This window comes from Saimiri boliviensis, chromosome 15 (genome assembly GCF_048565385.1).
Source record: "Saimiri boliviensis isolate mSaiBol1 chromosome 15, mSaiBol1.pri, whole genome shotgun sequence".
NCBI lineage: Eukaryota > Metazoa > Chordata > Mammalia > Primates > Cebidae > Saimiri > Saimiri boliviensis.
Window position 1 is genome coordinate 91,912,597 of NC_133463.1, and position 24,378 is coordinate 91,936,974.

At 64.5% G+C, this 24,378-nt stretch overlaps 3 protein-coding genes across 4 annotated transcripts; all 3 read right to left on the bottom strand.

Moving 5' to 3' along the window:
- Positions 1–49: 49 nt before the first annotated feature.
- On the bottom strand, positions 50–1,516 carry LOC101041712 (uncharacterized). Its single transcript, XM_039464435.2, is given in 9 exon segments — positions 50–269; positions 271–323; positions 358–442; positions 445–511; positions 513–609; positions 612–638; positions 641–688; positions 691–733; positions 1,394–1,516. Coding segments are annotated over 9 exon segments (735 nt in total). The 3' UTR covers positions 50–77.
- On the bottom strand, positions 1,428–13,912 carry DGAT1 (diacylglycerol O-acyltransferase 1). Its single transcript, XM_039464523.2, has 17 exons — positions 13,428–13,912; positions 8,497–8,584; positions 6,269–6,309; positions 6,076–6,161; positions 5,941–5,993; positions 5,704–5,809; positions 5,504–5,605; positions 5,338–5,412; positions 5,157–5,260; positions 5,026–5,064; positions 4,914–4,955; positions 4,787–4,831; positions 4,589–4,701; positions 4,444–4,509; positions 2,114–2,201; positions 1,948–2,010; positions 1,428–1,840 (listed from the first exon to the last, which is right to left on the bottom strand). The coding sequence occupies exons 1-17, from the start codon at positions 13,634–13,636 to the stop codon at positions 1,685–1,687; spliced, it is 1,476 nt and encodes a 491-aa protein (XP_039320457.2). The 5' UTR covers positions 13,637–13,912; the 3' UTR covers positions 1,428–1,684.
- Positions 13,913–17,644: 3,732 nt separating this feature from the next.
- On the bottom strand, positions 17,645–23,596 carry SCRT1 (scratch family transcriptional repressor 1). 2 transcript variants are annotated; one of them, XM_039464524.2, is made up of 2 exons: positions 23,091–23,596; positions 17,645–21,131 (listed from the first exon to the last, which is right to left on the bottom strand). In XM_039464524.2, exons 1-2 carry the CDS (start codon positions 23,203–23,205, stop codon positions 20,200–20,202), a joined length of 1,047 nt encoding a protein of 348 aa, XP_039320458.1. In that variant the 5' UTR covers positions 23,206–23,596; the 3' UTR covers positions 17,645–20,199. The 2 variants fall into 2 exon arrangements, with proteins under 2 accessions (XP_039320458.1, XP_074243387.1); XM_074387286.1 differs by lacking the exon at positions 23,091–23,596 and adding an exon at positions 21,861–23,046.
- Between the last annotated feature and the right edge of the window lie 782 nt (positions 23,597–24,378).

The following is a 24,378-nucleotide window of genomic DNA, read 5'->3' on the forward strand; positions in this document are numbered from 1 at the left end:
CCTCCTGGGGGAAGGCAGATGCTTGCAGGGCCCTGTGCACACCCAGCTCTGCAGGACCAGCATTTGCTCGTAGTTCTTTATTGAGGGACCAGGGGTGGGCACCCAAGGACTACAAGGAACCCCCTTCCCAAGGTGTCTGCACTCAGGGATGAGGACACAGGGTGGGCACACTGTCTTTTATCAGAGCCTGAACCCTCCCATGTAGGCATGGGCAATGGGAGCCTATCCCACGGCCTCAGGGTTTTCCACTTGGCCTGATGGAAGGACGGGAAGGTGGCCTCCCAGGCAGCCTGGGGTGGGCAGTGGAACGGGCTTTGCCTCCTGGGCAGGGCCTTCTCAGCCTCCGTTCCATTCTTTTATCTGGCAGCAACAGCTTGTTCTCGGGCTCCATTGGCCAAGGGGTGGGGAGATGCACAGGTCCATATGCAGCATCGGGGAGTCGGGACCCCACACCTGTCCCCCAGCTGAGAGCTCACCCAGTATTGCCTCCGGCACAGGGCCCATCAGCCCCTACTGGTAGAGGGAGGACACCACCAACATAGCCCACACTACCCACAAGGCCACCACAGTCCGGCAGGCTGCTGATGAGGCCCAGGGTGCAGCCCTGGGACCGGTGCAGGGCCTCAAACACCTGCCTGTTGGGCCATAGCTACAGGTCTGGGAGTACCAGGGACTGGTACAGTTTTGAGGTAATCAGGTAGTCGCTCCAGCAAGGTAAGGCAGCTGCAGGGCCCTGGGGTTACCCCCGACCTCTCTCTGCAACTAGGGTGACCATCTGCCCTGCTTCGTGGCTGTAAGGGCTGCACTGTTTATAACGGCCCAGCATGGTGCCAGGAGTGCAGAGGACAAGGAAGGCCTGGGGACCAGGGGTGGCCCAGACTCACGGAGGGCAGCTGAGGGCCACCTGGCTGCCCGGGTTCCAACTGGAGGAGAGAGGTTGCCAAACCAGGGCCCTGCCCCAAGGCAAATGACTAGACACAGACTGTGCACCACAGCCTTAGCTCACCAGACACGCCAGAAAAGCCCTAGGGACTGCCCATCCCTGGGCCACTCTGGCTGGGGCCCCCTTCCAACAGAGCCGAGGCCGAGCATGGCGGATCCACGTTGGCCAAGCAGGCTCATCCTGCAGCAAGGCCCAGAGCGCCGATTCCCCCATAGCCGGCAGAGGCAGCGCCAGGACAGGACGCCTGAGCTGAGCTTTTCCAGGGGAAGTGCAGGGAGGGGGCGTCTGCCTGGCCTTGCACTCCCCCTGCCGGCCGGGCCGCGCTGCTGCGGTGGAGCTGCCTCTCCCAGCAGGTCCTGGGCCCTCCGGCCCACACGGGCACACAACGCAGCCTGGAGAACAACAGGCCTCCTGGCCCTGAAGCAGCTGTCCGTGTGGCCCTGGCCATACCTCCCACCAGTCCTCAGGCTCCTGGCAGGCTGAAGAGGTGACTGGACAGCACTTTATTGACACTGTCAGACCCCAGGGCAGGGTCAGCAAGGCTCCCAGCTGGCACCAGCCTGCTGTCGCCATCCCTGAGGGGTGCAGGACAGAGCCCCATAGGGGCAGAGAGGCCTCCCTGGGGCAGGAGGCGGGTGCTGTGCAGCCAGGCCTGTCCCGAGCACTCGAGGCCCAGGAAGAGAGGCTGGCTCTGGCAGCAGGTGCGAGGTGGCAGTGAGAAGCCAGGCGCTTGGGTGCAGCTCAGGCCCCTACTGCTGGGGCCTCGTAGTTGAGCACGTAGTAGTCGTGGACGTACATGAGCACGACTATTGGCTGTCCGATGATGAGCGTCACCCACACGGCCGCGTTGCCATAGTTGCCCTGGAAAAAGCGGCCCACGAACCAGGCCAGTGGGACCTGGGGAAGGTGGGGCCGAGTCAGTCAGTCATAGAGCTGGGGGCTCCAAGGTCCCAGGGGTCCAGGCAGGGGTGAGTGAGTGAGGAGGCCATGTGGGGGTCACTCACCTGAGCCATCATGCCCGTGAACGCCCAGAGGCGGAACATTCGCAGAGGGATGCTCACCAGGTACTGGAGGGGAGGGACGGGACATCAGGGAATGGGGTGTCAGCCACCCCTGCTGTGAGCACACCCCTGCCCAGGGATGAGGCAAGATGTCCCACAGAGCACTGACCTCGTGGAAGAAGGCCGAGGCCAGGAACACCCCTGTCTTGGCCATCCACCTGCTGCTGCCCCTTCGAAGCATGGGCTTGTAGAAATGTCTGCGGAGGAGGGGCTCAGGTTCCCAGCCACGTCCGACACCCCACAGACACACGCTACCCACCTGAGGCACCGCATCCGACACCCCCACAGACGTACACACGCACCTGAGGCACCACGTCTGACCCCCCCGCAGACACACACTACCCACCCGACACCCCACAGACGCACACACCCACCCGACAACCCCACAGAAGCGCACTACCCACCCGACACCCCCACAGACGCGCACTACCCACCTGACACCCCCACGGACGCACACACCCACCCGACACCCCCACAGACACACGCTACCCACCCGACACCCCCACAGACGCACACTACCCACCCGACACCCCCACGGACACACACTACCCACCCGACACCCCCACAGACATACACACCCACCTGAGGCACCACGTCTGACCCCCCCGCAGACACACACTACCCACCCGACACCCCCCCAGACGCGCACTACCCACCCGACACTCCCCCGACACACACTACCCACCCGACACCCCCACAGAAGCGCACTACCCACCCGACACCCCCAGACACACACTACCCACCCGACACCCCCACAGACGCACACACCCACCCGACACCCCCACAGACACGCACTACCCACCCGACACCCCGACAGACGCGCACTACCCACCCAACACCCCCACAGACGCAGACTACCCACCCGACACCCCCACAGACGCGCACACCCACCCGACACCCCCACAGACGCACACTACCCACCCGACACCCCCCCAGACACACGCTACCCACCCGACACCCCGACAGACGCACACACCCACCCGACACCCCCCCAGACGCGCACTACCCACCCGACACACCCCCAGACGCGCACTACCCACCCGACACCCCGCAGACGCGCACTACCCACCTGACACCCCCACGGACGCACACACCCACCCGACACCCCCACAGACGCACACACCCACCCGACAACCCCACAGAAGCGCACTACCCACCCGACACCCCCACAGATGCGCACTAACCACCCGACACCCCCACAGAAGCGCACTACCCACCCGACACCCCCACGGACGCGCACTACCCACCTGACACCCCCACGGACGCACACACCCACCCGACACCCCCACAGACACACGCTACCCACCCGACACCCCCACAGACGCGCACTACCCACCCGACACCCCACAGACGCACACTACCCACCCGACACCCCCACGGACACACACTACCCACCCGACACCCCCACAGACATACACACCCACCTGAGGCACCACGTCTGACCCCCCCGCAGACACACACTACCCACCCAACACCCCCCCAGACGCGCACTACCCACCCGACACTCCCCCGACACACACTACCCACCCGACACCCCCACAGAAGCGCACTACCCACCCGACACCCCCAGACACACACTACCCACCCGACACCCCCCCAGACGCACACACCCACCCGACACCCCCACAGACACGCACTACCCACCCGACACCCCGACAGACGCGCACTACCCACCCAACACCCCCACAGACGCAGACTACCCACCCGACACTCCCCCGACACACACTACCCACCCGACACCCCCACAGAAGCGCACTACCCACCCGACACCCCCAGACACACACTACCCACCCGACACCCCCCCAGACGCACACACCCACCCGACACCCCCACAGACACGCACTACCCACCCGACACCCCCACAGACGCGCACTACCCACCCGACACCCCCACAGACGCGCACACCCACCCGACACCCCCACAGACGCACACTACCCACCCGACACCCCCACAGACACACGCTACCCACCCGACACCCCGACAGACGCACACACCCACCCGACACCCCCCCAGACGCGCACTACCCACCCGACACACCCCCAGACGCGCACTACCCACCCGATACCCCGCAGACGCGCACTACCCACCCGACACCCCCATGGACACACACACCCACCCGACACCCCCACAGACCCACACTACCCACCCGACACCCCCGCAGACGCGCACTACCCACCCGACACCCCCACAGACGCACACTACCCACCCGACACCCCACAGACGCACACTACCCACCCGACACCCCACACACACACATACCCGACACCCCCCCAGACACACACACCCACCCGACACCCCGCAGACGTGCACTACCCACCCGACACCCCCACAGATGCGCACTACCCACCCGACACCCCCACAGACACGGACTACCCACCCGACACCCCCACAGACACACACTACCCACCCGACACCCTGCAGACACACACCCTAACCCACCTGAGGCACCACTTGTGAACGGGGATATTCCAGTTCTGCCAGAAGTAGGTGACAGACTCGGAGTTCCTGGGGCCCAGAGAGGATGTGGGGTCAGAGCACACCTTCGCCCATCCCAGGGCCCCAGGGGCGCCCCAGGGCCACTCACCACCAATCCCGGTAGAACTCCCGGTCTCCAAACTGCATGAGCTCAGCCACAGCATTCATGGAGGAGTGGAAGAGCCAGTAGAAGAAGACCAGCCAGATAAGGTGGTTGGGGACCTGGCGGGGAGGTGGGGACGGGCAGCAGGCTGCAGAACCTCTCCCTACATGCCACCAACCCCTCCTGTCCTGCCCCCCCACTCACCGCCAGCTTCAGGAGGCGCTCGATGATGCGTGAGTAGTCCATGTCCTGCAGAAACAAGCCCTTCAGCTAGCCATTCTCCCAGTCTCTCCCCAGCCACCCCAGCCACAAGAGCACCTCAGCCACTCACCTTGAAGGGCTTCATGGAGTTCTGGATGGTAGGGACCATCCACTGCAAAGGAGGGCACCATGTCAGCTCCCAGCTGCGCCAGCTGTACCCAACCCTGCCACACCCCACTTACCTGCTGGATCAGCCCCACCTGGAGCTGGGTGAAAAATAGCTGGGGGAGGAACCAGAGAGCAATCAGCTGAGGCCCTGGCCAGCTGGGAGGCCCCCCAGCCTCCAATGGCCCCCCTCAGCCCCCAACCTCACCATCTCGAGGAGCCGTCGCAGCAGAAAGCGCTTCCGGATTCGGGGAGAGCGGGGATAGTTGAGCTCGTAACACAAGGTGGGGGCGAAGAGGAAGTAGTAGAGATCTGGAACGGGAATGGGGGGCTGGCACCAGCACAGGCCTGGCCTGTCCCCCGCACCTCAGCCCCCCGGAGGTCCTCACCGCAGTAGGTCAGGTTGTCTGGGTAGCTCACGGTGTGCAGGGCGGCGGCACTGCTGGCCTTCTTCCCTGCAGAGGCTACGAGCACAGCAGAGTGGGAGGGGAGTGGTGGGGTCCTGCTGCTGCCCAGCCCCCCAGCAGGCAGCCCCAGCCCCCAGCAGCCCCTCACCAGCCTTGGCCCTGGCCCTGCGGCACCACAAGTTGACGTCTCGGTAGGAAAAGAGCTTGAGGAAGAGGATGGTGTGCACTATCAGTGCCAGCAGGGAGCCCACTGCGGGAGAGATGGGCTCAGGCCTCCACAAGGCCACAGCCAGAGGCTGTGCCTGTGGCTGGCACAAGACAGCTGAGCCGGATAGGGTGGGAGCGCACCTGGAGTGATGGACTCGACCAGCAAGGCCACGGCAGCCGGGAAGCACAGAATGGTGGCCAGGTTGGCCACGTGCAGTAGCAGCCCCACCTGCTCCGTCAGGACACCCTGGAGTGAGGAACGGAGCAGTCAACCAGGGCTCCCACTGATGGCAAAGGGCTGCCGAGCCTGGGGAGCAGCTCCTCCCAAGAAGGCACACAGCAGGGTGAGTGCGCACGAAGGTGAGGGGCACCGCTTACCGCCGCCAGGCGCTTCTCAATCTGGAACCCGGCCACAGCAAAGACATTGGCCACTGTGGATAGAAGCACCACGGGCAGTTTCAGGGCCATGTCAGCCTGATCCCCACCCAAGGCCCTCCTCAGAGCCCAGCTCACCAATAACCAGGCATGGGGCAGGCCAGCTGTAGGGATCCTTCAGGAACAGAGATACCACCTGGATGGGGTCCACCAGGATGCCATACCTGGGGGTGGAGTGGTGAGGACCTGAGTGGGTGGCAGGTGGGGCCATGGGGCGGCCCCTGGGCAGTCCCTGGGTGGGGCAGGAGCAAGGCCTGGCAAAGGCACTCACTTGATGAGGTTCTCCAGAAATAACCGGGCATTGCTCAAGATCTGCGAGGGACGGACAGGAGAGTGCAGCCCCTTTAGTCCTGGCCACAGGGCACTCACCCCAGCTCCTCCCAACACCTCTGGGCACGTCCCAGCCTGAGCTCAGGGCAGAGCCTCAGGCTTGCAGACCCAGCCCTGTCTCGTCTCAATCCCAAGCTCCGAGACCGGGCACCCACCTCAGCCAACACCAGTGCTGGGCAAGGGGAAGTCCCTCCCTGTCCCCATCACTCCAGAGGGGCCCGCATGGAGGGAACCAACCACACCCAGGCACTGGCCAGACACCTGGGTCTTCTGGAGCAGCAAAACCTGCTGCTTAGCTGCTCACATCCCTCCTGCTGAGCCAAGACAGTGAGGGGCCCAAGGCTCCCACAGCCAACCACAGAGACAGCCCCAAAACCCAGGCCTGCCCACAGCTGAGCCCCAAGGAACCAGTCCCTACTGGTGGCCCAGGCTGAAGAGGGGAGTCGTCCACCCTTTCCTTGTAGGAGCAGTGCCCAGCTGTGTGGCAAGGGGGGCTGGGCCTAGACTGCTTCCCAGGGCTTATGCCCTGTCTGCCTCTTCTGCTTCCTGCAGTCCTCCAAGCCCTGGACACTTGGCTCCAAGCAGCTATCCCAGGACTAAGCCCCCATGGAAAAAGGCACCTGGGTCTAGCCTGGAGCTGGGTGCTTGACCTCCCTCTGCAAGGACAGGAATCTCTTCCTCCATCTTACAAGCACTACCAACACCTCCATGAGCTGGGCCCCAGTGCCATGGACCTGGCTGACCCCGGAGCTGTGTGAACTGGTGCTGGGAAAAGTAACACTGTCAAGGGAACACTGAGGGTCTCTCCCTGGGTGGTCAGGGAAGGCTTCATGAAAGAGAAGACTGGTTCCAGGACACAAGGGCCACTGCCCTGCGTCCCGCAGCTGGAGGGCTGACACACAAGCCTTCTGCAGGGACACATGTGGCCCACACTGTCACCCGCCTCTCCTGAGGGCTGACAGCAGGCAGGAGCCAAAGTTGCCAATGTGAGGTACCCACTTCCAGACCCAGGCCACAGAGATAATGTAACAGGCAGCCCAGAGCGAAATGCACTCCTGGGGTTCGGGGCCATGGGGGAGCCAGAAGCAGGGAAAAGGCTTCAGGGCTGGTCCAAACGGCCAAGGAGGCCCAAAGAGTTGGGGAGAACACAGTGCTGCCTGGGCTGGACAAGGCCCAGCCTGAATGGGCTGCGTCTTCTGAGTGCTGGGCGGGCACTGGGCCCACTGTCCTCCTGCCTGACCAGCTTCTCAGGCACCAGGCCTCATGAGCCTCCACAATTGGCCACCAGGATGCCATACCTGGGGGAACATGCCAGGGAACCTGCCAGAACCATGGCAGTAGGGGATATGGATGTGCATGGAGCTCCTTCCATGTTGGTAGCCACAGGAGCCACACCCAAGGGCAGAGACAGCCTGGGTGAGGGTCAAAGGCCTCGAACCACATCAGCCCTGAGTGGTGGAGGCCGGCCCACACAGCCCTTGCCCTCAACCCGCCCTGCGGGCTGCCCCTTTGAGCCCTGGACTCCAAATACTTCTGGGGTGGGGCAGCCCCACCTGATGAAGTGCCAGTGGGAACCAGGCCCAGAGGCAGGCCTTGGATATGGCACAGGGCTCTATCTAAGCACCTTCCTAGAGGGCTCCTAGGACCCACAGCTAAGGAAAGGGACCAGGAGGACTGCAGAGTGGTGTCCAGGCTTGCAGGGGCTCCATATGAACAAAGATCATGTGGCATAGCACAGAAAACTCTTCTCACATCCCCTGCCAGAGAGACCTCATGTCCACAGAGCCCAAAGTCCACTGTCCCACCAGCCCAGGGCAAGCCCCCTCTCCATCCTGCTCTCCATGGAAGCCCTGCATCCCTCAGGCCCAGCTCACAACACACAGGCTCCAGCCCAGGCACTCCCCACACCCACACATCTACAGGGCTCTCCTGGGTCCAATGGGGACCAGCAAGTATGTGGTGCACAGGCATCCAAGTGGCCACAGTAGGGGCAGCCACTACCACTTCCTCTCCCCAACAGCCCAGTGCTGACGGCCACATGGAGATACGGCCTGCTCCATAAACCCCAGCCCACAAGGGCACCAGTCGCCACACCCTGGGTGGCAGAGCCTGTTCCCAGGCAAAGGCCAGCCTGGCCCTGATCTGCTCCCAACACCATGTCCCACTCACCAGCATCACCACACACCAGTTCAGGATGCCACGGTAGTTGCTGAAGCCACTGTCAGAGCTGAACAAAGAATCCTGCAGGCGATGGCACCTGATGGGACACAACACAAGCACCCCCTTAGCAGACACCAGCAGGGCAGGGCCACCCCCGCAGGATCCACGCCCCCACCCCAGCCTCCTTGTCTGCCCACAGGCCCTACTCCCTATTTACAACCAGGAGGAGGAGCCAGACAGAGCCACACACTGTGGCCACGAGACCTACAGTGGGCAAAGCTCTCAGGACCCCTGGAGCCGGCACCTCTAGGGTGCAGCCTCAGGCTTGCAGACCCAGCCCTGTCTGATCTCCATCTCAAGCTCTGAGACTCGGCACCTACCTCAGCCAACACCAGTGCTGGGTAAGGGGAAGTCCAGGGAGCAGGAAGGGCACATCAGAGTCAGGAGAAGCAAGCCCAGCTGGCCCTGCCTCTGGCCACTGCCATGCACTCTGGCTGTGGACTAGCACTGGGGCCACAAGCAGAGTCCAACCTGGAGATGGACCAGGGGCACCACCCAGCACTGCAGGGACCAAGTGGTGAGAGTTGATTCCCCCACATCCCAGCACCCGGGAGCCAAGGAGTCCCTACTCAAAGAGGCAGCAGGCTCAAATGGGCAAAGGCAGGCCAAGTGCCAGCCACACAGCGGCCTGACATGCACTTTCCTGGAGGCAGGGAGCCAGCCCTCATGTGCCGGCATGGTCTGCACTTGTCTGTGCTGTGTTCCCGCCCAGGCTGAGGTGGCTGAAAGGACCCCACCCAGGGCTAAGTGCCTGCTGGCTGGCCAGGAGGCTTCTGACAGAGGTGGGTGCCCACCCATGATCTCCCAACCAGCGTAGGAGGGGCACAGGCAGACCCTGCCTGATCCTCCACATACTGCACAGGTAGAAGAGGGCGCACAGCCCAACACAGGGACTGCCATGAAGCTGGGACGAGGATAGCAGGCGCCTGGCCAGGCCCCACACGTCCTAGGAAGAAGTGCTGGCTCACGCACACCAGCTACAGCCCCACCTCATCCCCCAGCTGCCGTGCCACCAGGAAGCCACACACAGCACTTGAGCAAGTCCTCAGTTTTGTAAGAGGAGAGGCCAGAGCCTCCTTTTCCCTCCCACACACACACATCTGCCCCTCAGAGCCCCTAGGCAGGGAGAGTGGGCCTGAAGCAATGGCAGGAGCCCCGTGATGCAGATGCCCTCAGGGCGCCCAAGGCAAGCTGGCTAATGTTGGGGTTGGCAGTCAGACGGCCCTGCCCAGGAGGCAAGGGGCCAGGGAGGCCGAGGGGCAATGCCAACAAGCCCAACCTTTGCCCTCCAAGACCAAGGTTGGTGCAGCACCTGCCCCACCTACAAGCTTACACTAGGCCCAGAGACCCACACACAGGGAAGATAATCACACCCTTCCCTCTGCCCATCTAGGCTGAAGCACGAGGACAGGCAGCTCTACCCTAGCCCAAGACCCTGCCTCTCCCAGCTCCAGCCTGAGCATCCTGCCTCCACCCACTAGGTCCATCTTGGGCCATGCAGTGAGGCTGTGGTCTCCAATTGAGCCTCCCTCCTCCCCAGGTTGGCAGCTGCCTTCCCAACTGACCATTACCCTCAGCTTATCTCCCCAGCCCACTCCACTCACTGCCTGCCCCTGACCAGGAGGCTGGGTGTGCACGCCGCCAGAGCTCCAACACCATAACAAGAGCAGGGGCACAAGGCCCAACTGTCCAACAGCTTCTCTGGGGGATCTGTTGGACTGTGCCTCCCCACTGCCCCTTCTTCCCCAAGTTCAAGCTCATTTGTTTTCAGAACGATCCCAAGCCTAGGATTGGCCTTCTTGTATCATAACCTACCAATCACAGCTGTTTCACAACGGTGTGACCCCTGCCCACTTTGAGCCATGAAGGATACCATGCTGGCTTTACCCGTGCCCATCTCCAAGATGAAAGCAGGAGTCGGGAAAGGGTGGTGCTTCCCAAAGCTCACTCCAGACAATCTTATGGCCCCTGAGGCTTCCAAGGCCTGCCTTGACCCAGCGACGCCCTCACCTCACGTCCTCCACAGGCCTCCTGACCAGCCCCACCCCCAGGAAACACTCCCACTGCACTGTTCCTACCCATCACAGATCCCCATGAAGAGGAAGCCCCGGTCCACCAGTGCCTACACAGCTGCAGGCAGGACCAAGTGGGCTAGAGAGCACGGCGCAGGGAGCGGCATGGGGAGGCGGGATCTGCCCCTGTGCCCAGAGCACCTTTGTCACCCTCTCACCTACTGGAGGGACTGCCCAAGCCTCTGCACATTCCAGCTGTCCCTACACCCACTCCCCAGGCCAAGAAGACTCGGAGCAGCCCACCCTCCCACCCTGCAGCCCCCAGGCCCACCCAGCCAACAGGATCCTCTCAGTCTCACAGCAACACTGAGACCTTGGCACACGCCCACCTGCCACCCTGTCTCCAGGTTCAAAATGTGCCCAAAGACACAGGTCCCAGTGATTCCCACACTTGGGCCCCACAGACTGCAGCTCCAGGGCAAAGCAGAATGGGGAGTGGGCAGGGTCCAGCTCTGCTCCCAGTTGCCACCTCTTCCACACTGGCCTCTGGGCTAGGCCTGGGGTTCAAGATGGTTGGAGCAGGCTAACTGCACCTCATAGACCCTGCTGGAGAGAGTAAGGGAGAGTCAAAGAAGACACCTCAGGGACAGAACACCCTGAGAGAAGCCACAAACCAGAATGCCCCGACTGGGGTGCCTGTGAACAGAGGGCTGATGGGAGTGTGCAAAGAGCCTGGCAGGAGTGAGCCACAGGCAGGGCAGAAAAGGGTGCCCTCTCCTGCCTGCCTCACAGCCTCACCTTGCCACGGGGCCGGAAGAAAAGAGCTCATACCCAGAGCCCAGCCCAAGGTGAGCAGGAAGTGCCAGTGAGGGGAGGAGGCCCAGAGCTGTAGGAGTAACGAGGAAGCCGGAAAGGAAAGGCTGGGCTGGGCCAAGAGTGGCAGCAGTCGGGACGGAGGGGAGGCTGTTAAGGCTGACAAGGGAGTGCACTAGAGGCCAAGTCCCAGGAGGGCAGGCAGAGCAAGGCCTGACCCGGACAGCAGGGAGAAGTGTCCACAGCCAGAGGTCCCTGAGCCCTACTGCATCCCCACGTCTGACGGACAGGCACATGTGGCCTCTAAGTCCTGGAGACCCAGAAGCAGATGGACTTCCGGGCTCAGCCTCCAGCCCCGGGGAAAGCCCCACCTCTGCCTTCTACTTCTCTTTCCAAAGAGACCCAACCTCAGTGTCAGGGACAGGGACTCCCCAGGCCTCTCCCACGAGCTCCGCACCAGTCCTGCACCAGCAGAAGTGCAGGAAAGGCTCAATGGTTTAAAAAGCAGGAAGGTGACTGCTCTCCCGTGCCTACTCCAGGGTGGCAGCTTGGCCCAAAGCTGGGATACCCCCATCTCACACTAAAAATCTCAATTCCTGGCCAGGTGCGGTGGCTCACACCTGTAATCCCAGCACTTTGGGAGGCCGAGGCAAGTGGATTACCTGAGGTCAGGAGCTCAAAAGCAGCCTGGCCAACATGGTAAAACCCCCGTCTCTACTAAAAATACAAAAATTAGCTGGGCATGGTGGCGGGTGCCTGTAATTCCAGCTACTTGGGAGGCTGAGGCAGGAGAATCTCCTGAACCCAGGAGGCGGAGGTTGCAGTGAGCCGAGATCGCGCCATTGCACTCCAGCCTGGGCAACAAGAGCGAAACTCATCTCAAAGAAAAAAAAAAAAATCTCAATTCCCATGCCCTCCAGAGGTCATGGCCAGCCTCCTCAGCAGCACCCAGGCCCACAGCAGGCAAGCACCCCTCTCAGGAGGGCCGCCCTCCTCCTAATGGAGCCTTCATGGCCTCCGTGCCCAACCTTTGTCCACACTGCTGGGTGCCTGCGTCTTCCTGAGGTTATCTTATCTCCCAGATGAACTGAGCACCCTGAGGGCCACGACGGTGACTGCCCTCCCCCAGCCCCCTCTCCGTGGTGCCCAGTGAAGAAAAGCTCCATTCTTATTCATTGAGAGCAAATCCTTGCCAACTAAATGTCCAAAATCTGCCCACTTCCACCTTAATAACCTCTAGGCCTTCGGCTGCTCCCTAAAACAAAACCCCTAAGGGCCCCTGGGTCAGGGTAAAGGCCATAAAAGGGGGGTGGAGGGTGGCAAAGGGATTGCTCAAGGCCAGCTTGGAGGAGGAAGCCAATGCCCAGGCTGGCCAAGTCCTTCCCATCAGCCATGGTTCCCTCCCTCCACCCCTGTCAGTCAGTCATCCAGCTGGGCAGGACACCCACCTGCAGGTGTGTCCACCATCCCCGTACCCCACCTCCCTCCTGAAGGACGGACGTCCCATCACAGAACCCAACTCTCTGTCCCTACAGCAAACGCGGGTTCTGGCAACATCCGCAGGGATGAATGGGGCACGCGGCCACCCTCAGGACGATCTGCAAGGACAAGAGCGTCTCTTCCACTGCCCCTGGCCCAGGGGCAGCTGCTCATTCCCCTGCCCTCAGACAGGCCGGGGCTCCAGCTGGCCCCCTCCCTGGCAGGCCAGCCCTCCCCGGGGAGCCCCTCCTACCCGCAAGGCACCGCTCGGAGCACCAAGACCGAACCCACCACCACACGCTGCCCGGATCTCGTCCGACTCCTCCCGGGGGGGGACACTGTCCGGGGCTGGGACGCACGGGGCGTCACCAGCCCGCCCCTGGAAAAGCGCTCAGGGGCCCCTGAGGACCCGACAGCGGGACCCCTGCCCGCTCCCCTCCGCCCGGCCACGGCGGCCGGCTCCACGGGCCCCCACCCCGCGACCTTGGCAGGGGCCCCTCCCCGCAGAGCCTCCGCTTCCCCACGAGCGCCGCGGGGCCCAGGTCCTCGGACGCGGAAGCGCGCGGAGCCCGCTACCTCAGCTCCCCGGGGCCGCTGCCCACGCCGGCGTCTCCGTCCTTGCCGGGGGCCGGGGCCGGCGCGTCCCCCGCGGCTCCCACGTCGGGGCCCGCAGCGGCATCCCGCACCTCGTCTTCCGCCGCCGCAGGCCCGCCGCCCCCGTGGCTCGAGGGCCGCGACCCCGTCCTCCGACGCCGGGAACCGCCGGCGCCGCCGCGGTCGCCCATGGCCTCAGCCAGCACCCGGCCGCGGCTCAGCCGAGGCCCGCCGGTTCGCAGCGCGCGAGGCCCGCGGCCCCACCTCCGGACACTCGGGCAACCGCCGCCGCCGCCCCCCGCCGGCCGCCGTAGCCCGCGTGCCCGCCCCGCCGGCGCGTTCGGCCCGTCCGCGTCGGGCCCGTCGCCTCGAGGACCGCGGCCGCGTCGCTCCGGAGCCGCTAACTAACGGGCCGCCGCCGCTCACGTCCATTTGTAGTCCGCCGCCGACCCGAGGCGGGGCCTGGAGAGGCTGGCGGGGCGCAAAGCACCGTGGGAGTCGTGGTCGTCGCGGGCGCGCCGGCGCAGAGCACCCTGGGAGCCGTAGTCGCCGCGGGCGCACCGGCGCAGAGCACTCTGGGAGCCGTGGTGGCTCGCAGGGCCGGGGTTGCGGGCGGCGAGCACGGGGCGGGAACGGCCCTGGCATCGCCCCCTCGTGGTGCCAGGGTCTTGTCCAGCTCTACGGAGCGGGCTGATCCTCCGAGGGCTGCTCAGGGCCCCGGCTTCCCGGCCGCTGCGCGCCCGCGCCTCGTCCCTCTCGTGTACACACGGGATCTCGCCAGCCTCGGCCCGACGAGCCGCTCGGGACAGTCATTAGGAAGCGCCTCGTGCGCTGCAGTCCAGCCGCCAGGGCCAGTGTCCGCGGCAGCTCGCGTCGCCCTCCACCCCGCACGTTGGTTTCCGCGCGTGCAGCTGACGGTAACGTCCCCGGCGCGCTCGTGCTCCGCGAGCCCGCTGGTTACCCCGGCAGGAACCTGCTTTGCATCGCCTTAGACATCAGACAAGGGCCAGGTCAGAAGGCCAAGCTGGGGAAATGCACCAGGCCCCGCGTCACCGGGACGCCTGCCCTGCACGCGACTCCCAGGCTCTCCACCTCCCCGCCGGCAGAGCCCGGCTAGGGTAGAGCGAGGGCGCAGGCCCCTTGGTGTCGTCTCCCCGGCCCACCCACTCCCTCCACAGGGAGCTCCACGTCCCTCAACTCTCAGGGCCGCCCGATTTCCAACCGGGGCCAGCCTCGCCAGGATGTCAGGAGCCTGGGGCGCTGGATCACCAGGATTCAGAGGCTTCTGTGCATTTGCACAGCCTGTGCTGTCTTTTCTTATTTTTTCTAAAGACGGGGTCTCGCTATTCTGCCCAGGCTAGTCTGAATCTCCTGGCCTCAAGCGATCCTCCCACCTCAGACTCTGAAGGTGCTGGGATTACAGGTTACGAGCCAGCCGCCTTGTATGTTAAATGAAGCAACTAATCAACTGTAACAGCCACAGGTGCGGCCCACCTTGGCCTGGCATGCATAGGCACAGGGCATGGAGTGAGAACGTCCTGGATCTCAGGGTGCCACGTTCACTAGAAACCTGGAAACACTCCATTTCTCTGGGGTGAGCAGGGAAGAGAAGCGGCTCTCTGGAAGCAAACAGGTGCTCCTCCTGAAGTCGGGTCCTCTCATGTGGACTGGTCACAGACTCTGCTGAGCTCAGTCCTCTTCCGCCACCTCCACCAACAGCGGCTGGCAGGCTGCCCACCCGGCTGCCCCTTTGGTGACATGTTCTTGTCACCACAGGCCATTGTGGGTTGCTGCCAGCAACCTGGCAGCGCTACCTGGCAGATGCTCTTCGTGTACCCTGCTGAGTGGGGCCACCTCACTGGGCCAGAGAGCCCCTCACATATGGGCTTTGGTCGGTCAGGACCACAGCCCCATCTCCTACCCAGTTTCCTAGAACATTCATCTGTTCACCTCAGTCGCTGGCAGACGCACTCTGCAGCCAGGCCCAGGCCTCTGAGTATGGACTGACACCAAGCTCAGAGAGGTCTGGGCCTGGCCGTAGAGCACCTCAGCTCAGCCTGTCCCAACTCAAGGCAGGCAAGTATCCACAGAAGAAAGACCACAGGAGGATGGACTGCCCCACCAGGGAGGATGGGTCAGGCCTGGCGAGCAGAGCTGGGCCTGGAGCCCATAGGAAAGCCCTGGCTGAGGGTGCACCATTAAAGAAGGGTCCTGCCACCAGGGGTGAGGGCAGCATGGGGCGGCAGCTCCAGAGCCCGGTGAAGCCCTGCCCAGACAGCCCCTGTACCCTGGGATCTAGGTGAGGGGAATGGCCAGGGTAGGTGACGTTGGCTGGGGACAAGGGTGTGAGTGGCCGGGTCATCGAGGAAAGCGTGTACTGGTCACCCTGCTGGGGGCAGCAACAAATGAAGGGGCTGGAGCCTGGAGTAAGTCGCCTTGCAGGACCAGTGGCATAAAGGGCCAGAAAGCTGACCCCAGGGCTTAGGGGCCGAGGAGGCCTGTGAGAAGCTTGGGTCCGGGGAGAGTTCAGGGCCAGCAGCGGTCAGTGGCTAATGCCACTCATTCTCTCAGAAGGTTGTGTCCCTGGCTGGGAGGAATTGGGAGATCAAGCTCATCCCAGGCCTCAGGGAGGCCATCTCCATCCTTCACCCCCTCTACACATCAGAATCCTGAAGGAATAGAAACAGCCACTCATTGTGGAGTCCTTTAGAAGGACGGGAGCTTTGCTCCTGGCCATTGCTGCCTGCCATTGTCATTGCTGGCAGTGCTCTCCCAAAGGGAGCACCCAGCTGCACCCCACCTCCTCCAAATGCCAGCACACAGCCATAACATGCTGCAGGCCCGGCTCCCCTGCTGTCCACCCCAGTGGAGCAGGCGTCCCCAAACTTTTTACACAGGGGGCCAGTTCACTGTCCCTCAGACCGTTGGAGGGCCACCACATACTGTGTTCCTCTCACTGACCACCAATGAAAGAGGTGCCCCTTCCTGAAGTGCGGCAGGGGGCCGGGTAAGTGGCCTCAGGGGGCCACATGCGGCCCGCGGGCTGTAGTTTGGGGACGCCTGCAGTGGAGTCTGGGCAGGTCTGTCTCCTGTCCCTGCCAGGGTGTGGGCAGCTTTGCTGGTCCTAGGACTGACCTGGTTTGAATGCATGTGCATGAAGACTTTGGGCATCTCAGCTCACGCCTGCCTACCTGGTTACCAGGGGCCATTGTTGGACAGAGGGTCCCTACCCCTCATCTCCTCCACTACTCATTCTGTCTAGAGCCCCTGGGCAATGGTTGCAGAAGCCTCTCTCCCCACCAGGGACCTCCCCCCGGGACTGGTCCAACCCAGCTGTCCATGGAGCTGTCCATGGAGGCCTCCTCAGACACTGGAGGAGCTCGTTTGGGAAGCCTGGGGGTCAGAATGTGGGCAGCAGGGCCGGGCACGGTGGCTCAAGCCTGTAATCCCAGCACTTTGGGAGGCTGAGGCAGGTGGATCACAAGGTCAAGAGATCAAGACCATCCTGGTCAACATGGTGAAACCCCGTCTCTATTAAAAATACAAAAAAATTAGCTGGGCATGGTGGCGCGTGCCTGTAATCCCAGCTACTCAGGAGGCTGAGGCAGGAGAATTGCCTGAACCCAGGAGGCGGAGGTTGCGGTGAGCCGAGATCGCGCCATTGCACTCCAGCCTGGGTAACAAGAGCGAAACTCCATCTCAAAAAAAAAAAAAAAAGAATGTGGGCAGCAGGCCACAGGCAAAGGGCCAGACCTTGAGCCCTCTGCTGTCCCCATTTCCTGCAAAAGCATCTCAGAGGGCTTGGGGTGGCTATCAGGCCTTCCGGCACAGCACGAGCTCCTACAGGGAGAGAATAGTGGAGGCACCCAGGCTGGGGAACTGCGGTTCCTACTGTACCCACCCTGCCCACTCTGGACCACCTGTAGGCTGGGCCTGACTTTGGGCTAGAGCCCCTTAGTGACCCGGTTCCTGGTGCAGAGCAGATCCACCAACCCCAGGGGAAGTGCCCACTGCTTTGCCTTCAGACCCGATGCTCCTGTGGTTGGCCTGCTGAGCTAGCCCTCCCCAGTGGAAGAAGAGGGCCCTCTTGTGAAAAGCCTCAGCGTGACCCTTGCAGCAGCACCAGGACTGGAAAGACCCTCCCAGCCACCCCCAACCGCATGGGCCCGGCCCAGGACACATCAGCCCGACACTCCAAATTCTATCAAGAGTGGCATTTATTCTCCTTGTGGAGGTGCGGCGCTCCGGGGAGCTGGTGCTATTGTGCTTAGGAAGGAGGTCTGTCCGTCCGTCCGTCTGTCCGGCCGGCCTGGCCCCAAACGGGGGCGGAAGAAGGGCACGGCCCGAGTAAAAATCCCGGCCTATTCCGGGTGGGAATATGTACAAGGCGGCGGGGCGCAGGCGGGGGTGGGGGCGGGCGGGCCGGCGGCCGCAGCCCCCACCCGAGGGCCCCCGCACCTCGGGCCCTACTTGTAGAATCAGTACAAAATAGGTGCTACCTAAACGTTCCTTCTACCTGAATTCGCTAAGTCGGTTATTGTGCTGCTTAGTTACGGGGGCGGGAGGGGGCCCATGGCTTTCCACGGCGGCGAGGTGTGGGGGAACAGGAGACCCTGACGGGCCCACAGCCCTCCAGCTTTCTCCTTAGGTAGGTAGACAGGAGCATGGGGTGGGGTGGGGGCGCCTGTGTGTGCGTGTGCATGCAGCACAGGTGGGCGGGCACCACGCCTGGTTGTGTAGGGTACTGGACGTGGGCACTGCTGTGCAGAGCAGCGGGTCATCCTTGTGGGGCAGCCACACTTGCTGCTGGGGTGAGTGAGGGTGGCCACGCCATAGGCTACAGCTTGCACCTTCTTCTCCGGCCATGGCTCTGCCCCTGGCTGGACATGGCAAGTGTGTGTTGGCCAGGGAATCAGAGAAGTGGCCACCTGTGTGGGGGCCCAGTGTCTCAGGGCCATGGAGCCCTGCGTCTGTCCCCCTCAGCTGGGACCAAAAGGCCTAAGTCAAAGGTAGAGCCCAGTTGTGCCCAGCAGGGACTGGTTGAGGTGGGGAGGAGAGTGGGGGGCATCTGAGCCTAGGGACCTGGTCTCTGCATCTGCCCTTCTTCCCTGGCCCGCCCAAGCCAGTCGAATCCCTGTCCTGCACACACCTCCCAGCAGGTGGTTGCGTTCCTGGCGGACTCCGCAATTGGCCCGGCACATAGTAGGTGCTCAATGAACGGTACGTGAAAGATTAATGACTGAAGGAGGGGTCCTGGGTGCATCCACCCCACCCCCGCCCGTGGAACCAGTACACCCGCCGGGCTCTGCCGTGGGAGTCGGGGAGGAGTGGGGAGAAAGTCTGCGCGGCCGGCCCCGCGCAGCGTCCCTGATCTAGGGGCCTATGGGGTGGGCAGGGCAAGGGGATACCTGATTCTCAGTAACTCTAGAGGCGGCGGCAGCTTCGCATGCAGTGCGCGTTATTGCTCTATAGTCGGCGTCGGACTACCTAAGAGGGAAGGGGGGCGGGCAGCCCCGGGTCGGGTCGGGGAGGGGTGGGGCTGCATGCAGTGACGTCACAAAGGCGGCGGCCAATGGGGCGGGCCCTGGGGGGGTCGCCGCCGAGGCTTTGGCATAGACGGGCGAAAGTTGGCAACCGAATGAGGGCGGGGCCTGGGTCTCGGGGGCGGGGCCTGCCCCTGAGGGGCGGGGCCTGAGGCGCCCGGCGAGGGGCGGGCCTCGGGGCGTGGAAGGTAATCCCGGACATCCCAAGCCCCCGGCGTCGGCGGGCGAGACGGGGGGTTCAGCGCCCCCTCCCTGACCCGAGTGCAATCCGTTCATAAATAAGACGTACAAATACAGAAAGAAACCCGACGCGTCCGCAACCCCCCCAGGGGGCTTTACCCGCAAAGCGAATACAGAGGTGTGTAGAGGGCAGCACCCAGGCCTGCCTGTGGGCCCCGGGAATCCGTCCTCCAACACGAATGCCCAGGGTACGGGGGTGGGGGCCCGGGGCAGGGCGGAAGCGGGGTCTGAGGAGGTCGGATAAGTCCATGCGATTCGATATGTGTCATTATTATTCGATATGGAGGACAGAGCCCGGGAAGCTGGGCTGGAAGAATTCGGATTTGGCAGAGGATGCGAGGCGAGGGTAGGAGGGCGGCTCCAACTGAGGCCCCGAAAGCAACCCGAGGGAGGGGGTGCCGCCGTCCGCCCCTCTCCCCGACCCCCAACTCGTCTAACACTCCCGGGAGTTCCGCGAAGACTGTGAGGCAGGGGCGCCCCTGTAGGCCCGCCCGCTCCTCATCCGCCCCGGCCTGCTGCCGGGGAGGGGCCGGCTCCCTGGACGTCTGGGCGGCAGGACCGGCGCTAGAAGGCTTGGGAAGGGGTGGGGGAAGACCTGAGTCCCTGCGACGCGATCCAGGGGCGCAGAGGCGGGAGGAGGGGCTCCCTACCTCACCTCACCCCCGTCTTCAGAGACCCAACTCGTAGATGAGGTTCGGTTCTGGGTCTCATCGACCCTATTGCTGGGAGAAAGCCGGGGGCACCCTGGAGGGGAGGGAAGGGGGCTCGGGGTGGGTCTCCCCTCGGGACCCTATTGCTTGAAGGGGCCAGCAAGGCCCCTGGCGGGCGGGGCGGGGTAGGACCGGGCCCGCCTCCCCCTATTGCTGTGAGGAGGGGCCCGCCCTCCGGCCCCTCCACCCGGACGCCAGCGAAGACTTCCCTGGGGGGCCGTATTGCTGAGAGCCGACCTGGCTGGGGGAGGCCCCTCCGCCCTAGGCCTGCACAGGGCTGAGCTGCGGCGGCGCAGGAGCCGCGGGGCCGCCGGCGCCGCCCTTGAAGCAGGCCGACTCGTAGTGCTTGTTGAGATAGGACTTGAGCGCGAAGCTCTTCTTGCAGCGCTTGCACTGGAAGTGCTTGAAGGCCGAATGCGTCTGCATGTGCGCGCGCAGGTTGGAGCGGTCGGCGAAGGCCTTGCCGCAGTGCGCGCAGCCAAAGGGTTTCTCGCCGGTGTGCGAGCGCATGTGGCCCTGCAGCAGCCAGGGCCGCGAGAAGGCTTTGCCGCACACGCCACATTTGTGGCGCAGGTCGTGCGTGAGCAGGTGCATGGCCATGGCCGGCATGGACACGTACACCTTGCCGCACGTCGGGCAGCGGCGCGCCAGCTGGCTGTCCAGGCTGCGATGCGTCTGCTTGTGGCGGCTCAGGTTCGACGACGTGGCGTACGTTTTGCCGCACTCGCCGCAGGCGTGCCGGCCGCCAGCACCTGCGGCCCCTGGCCCCGCGCGCGCCTCGGTGCCTGCCCCCGCGCGCGTGCCGCCCCGGCCCCCGGGCCCAGATCCCACGCTGCGCCCACCCGCCCCGCCCCCGCCTCCGGCATCGCCGTCGGGGGCTGCCGCCGAGGCTGTGGAGGGAGCGGCGGCAGCGCCGGCATTGGAAGCCTTACGCCGCGAGCGCCCGTCGGTGATGAAGAAGGCGTCCGCCGCGTAGCCCTCGCTGACGGCCGCGTCACCGTTGATGTAGCCGCCCGCAGCAGTGGCCAGCTCCGGGCGCGGGGTGGGCGGCGGCGCAGAGCCTGCAGCCGCCGGACCCAGCTCTCCACGCACAGCTGCCGCGTACATGGGCTCCGGCGACGGCCCTTTGAGCAGCGCAGCCTCGGCGTCGCCATCGTAGACGGACGGGGGCCCCACGTAGTCGCTGAGGTACCCTGCGGGCCGAGGCGGACGGACAGCGGGAGGGGAATGGGGCGGCGGCAGAACACACATGGGGGGCGGGAGACAGCAGACGCGGACCGGGAGACCCGGGTCCGGGAGAGAGGCGAACAGGGAGAAGGACAAAGGAGAGGGGCCGAAGGACCGCGGGGCAGAAAGGATGGAGACGGCAGGGAGGGGAAGAGAGGAGAGGAGAGGATGAGACAGGGCCGGGCCAGGCTCCGCCCCCGCCGCCCCACCCTCGCGGGGAGGAGGAGAGAGGAGCATCTTCGGGCGCGGCTGCCCCCCTTCCGTGGAGCCTCAAGGTCAGGGGGGAGGGGCGGTGCTTCCTCTCCCTCCTCCTCCACCCTCTGTACCCTCCCCCTCGGGTTCTCCCCACTTCAGCAGTTTTCCCTGATTATGCAACACACTGCAGACCCGCGGCGCACAAAGCCAGGACCGCCGGCTCAGGAACCCCTCTGTCCCGCCTCTCCAGGGTCCTTGCCGGCTCTCGCCCTGGCCTGCAGAACACGCGCTCCATTTTGATGCTGACCCCCGCTGGCCGTCTAGTTCCTCCAACACGCCCTGAAGACGTCTTCCTTCCCCAGTTACTCCGGCCTCATCAGCACCTCCCTCAGCTCTCCTGCCACCCGCTAGATTTGACGCTGCCCTTGCTGCCCAGGCCACAGTCTCCTCCATGCGCTCTGCTTCTCCCCAAAACTCCCCCTCACCAACCTGCACCCTACCTGTTCAACATTGCCCTCTCCTGCTCACACCCGAACCCCTTTCAGGGCCTTCTCAAGCCCCTGAACAGGTGACGAGGGAAACGCCGCGGTGCAGAGAGGGCCAGGGCGTCCACCTTCACAGGGAAGAGCTGCAGGAGGGCAGCATCACTCATGCGGGGGGCTGCCGTTGTTCCCCAGGCACGAGATGGATCTCATAACTTCAAAGTCACAAATGCATGCCCCTCGTCATGCCCTGGCTCCTTCAGGGTTACACCCAGTCTTCCAGCACCGTCAGCCCTTCTGTCCCCTCACAGGGTGGGCTGCACACTGATCTTCGGAACTCACCACCTCTTCAGTCACACAGGGTCACACATGCAGTCACCCCGGACACACTCTCAGTCACATGGTGCACAGCAGCCTCGGAGTCACATGGTCCCATGTAGTGGCACACAGGCGAGCACATACACACACACAGGGTCACACACAAGCGCACACGGTCACATGGCCACACACAGTCACATGGACCCACACAGGCTCACACTCCTGCAGGTCACACTTGCTCTGCCACCCCACACTGCTGGCACCCCCGTCCCCCTCTCCTGCATGCTGACAGTTGTCCTTGAACTTGGGCACCCTTACACAAAGAGCCTCCCCCTGCCTCCCACACCTTGGACGTCCCTTGCTCACAGCCTCCTCCCTGCTTCCTCTCCCTGACCCAGGCTTCAGGGAAAAGACTGCTTGCTGCCTCTGCTGTCCCTTCTGCTCTGACAGGTGGGCGGCCCTGTTGTACCCCCCCCCACCCCGCCTCACTCCCTGGAGCTCCCTGCATTCCCCAGCTAGCCCTAGCAGGTGTCCTGGTGCAACCAAGGAAGAGGAGGGTTGTGAGGCAGCCCGGGGCTCTGAGTGTAGGTTTGTGTGTGCCGGCATAGCTGGGTCCTGCCATGGCAGCATCCATGCGGCTGTATCTGTCCCAGCCTGGGGTCAGGGTGGGGGTCCATGTGTGCCTTCGGGTACCTCCAGTTCCTGATCCTCTTGGCCACCCTCTGTCCAGCGTCAACACTCTCCCTACCCAGCCTTGGCCTCTGCGTTCCCCTTCCTCCCCTCTACAGTCCAGGCTCTAGCCACAGCCTCTTGCGGGTTTTGGTTCCCTTCGGTCTGTTTCCCCGGCTCTGCCCTCCGCCCCCACACTCTGGCCCTCCACCTTCCCGCAGAGCCCCAGGCCCTGCGCCCCAGGCTCAGACCAGCGCTCACCTTTATCGTGCAGTGGCACGCCGAGGTCGCCGCGAGCGCGCCCGTAGGAGCTCTCCAGGTCTGCCGAAGAGAACGTGTCAAGTTTGACCTTCTTGACCAGGAAGGACCTGGGCATGATTCCTGCGGGGCTCCGGCGCTGTGGGCCTGCGGAGCCGGGGCTTGGGGGGGCTGCGGCGGCAGGGCCTCGTCACCATCCGAGGAACGGCAGAGACAGCGCGGGTACCCACTCTGGCCTTTGGATGCTGCCGCTCGAGTGGTGTCCTCTCTCCTTGCTGCCCTGCGTCTCCTTCGGGCCCCTCCGGATCCCTCTTCTTTTCCCCTCCTTCCTTTCTTCCTTCCTGCTTCCTTCCTTCCTCCTCGCCTCGCCTCGCCTCGCCTCTCTCCTCTCGTCTCCTCGCCTCTCCTCTCCTCTCTCCTCTCCTCTCCTCTCCTCTTCCTTCCTTCCCTTCTCTGGTCCCGGCTTCCCAGCCCGCAGTGCCGCCCCTGGACAGGCGGGGGAGGAGGCTGGGGGGGCGGAGAGGGGGGGAGCGGCTCCGTCCCGGGCCTGGAGGCTGCGAGTGGGTGCAGGGCTGGCCCGGCTCCGTGGCCCCCTTCCCCTCCCCCCCCGCCGCCGCGGCGGAGCCTCAGTCAGCGGCCCCCCATGCCCCCGGGGGCGGCGGCGCCGGGCCCGGAAAACGCGGCGGCGGCGGCGGCGGCGGCGGCGGCAGCAGCAGCAACGCCGGCAGCTTCAGCACCGCGGCCAGCGCCGGCCTGGGCAGCACCGCGGCCAGCGCCCGGCCGCGCTCTACCGACCGCGCGAAGAGGGGCGGTCCGCGGGGGCTTGGCCGCCGGGCAGGGGTCCTCGGCGGGGGTCTCTGGGAGGCTTGCTTTATTGTTCTGCAGCCGGAGCGAGCGGCAGCGGCGGCGGCGGCGGCGGCGGCGGCGGCGGCGGCGGCGGCGGCGGGCGGGGGGCGGGGGTCCTGGGGGGAGGGGTGCACAGGGAGGGCGGGCCGAGGGAGGGACGGGGGCTCCGGGGGCGGGGCTCGGCGCTCGGACAGCTCCAGGGGCCGGCCTCCTGAGCCCGCAGCCGCCTCTGCCTGCGGCCCGGCCCAGCCTCTGGCTTTTAAAGCCCAGGAGCTGGGGAAGGGGGAGGGAGAGGGGGAGAGGCCGGCGGAAATGGCTGCGCTAGGCCGGGCCCGGGCCTGGGTCTCCTGGAAGGGGTCCTGGGGATGCCTCAGCCTGCGCGTGTGGGGAATTCCCCCGCGGGGCTCGGGTAACCGCGGCCGGGCGGTCAGCAGCATCGTCGGGA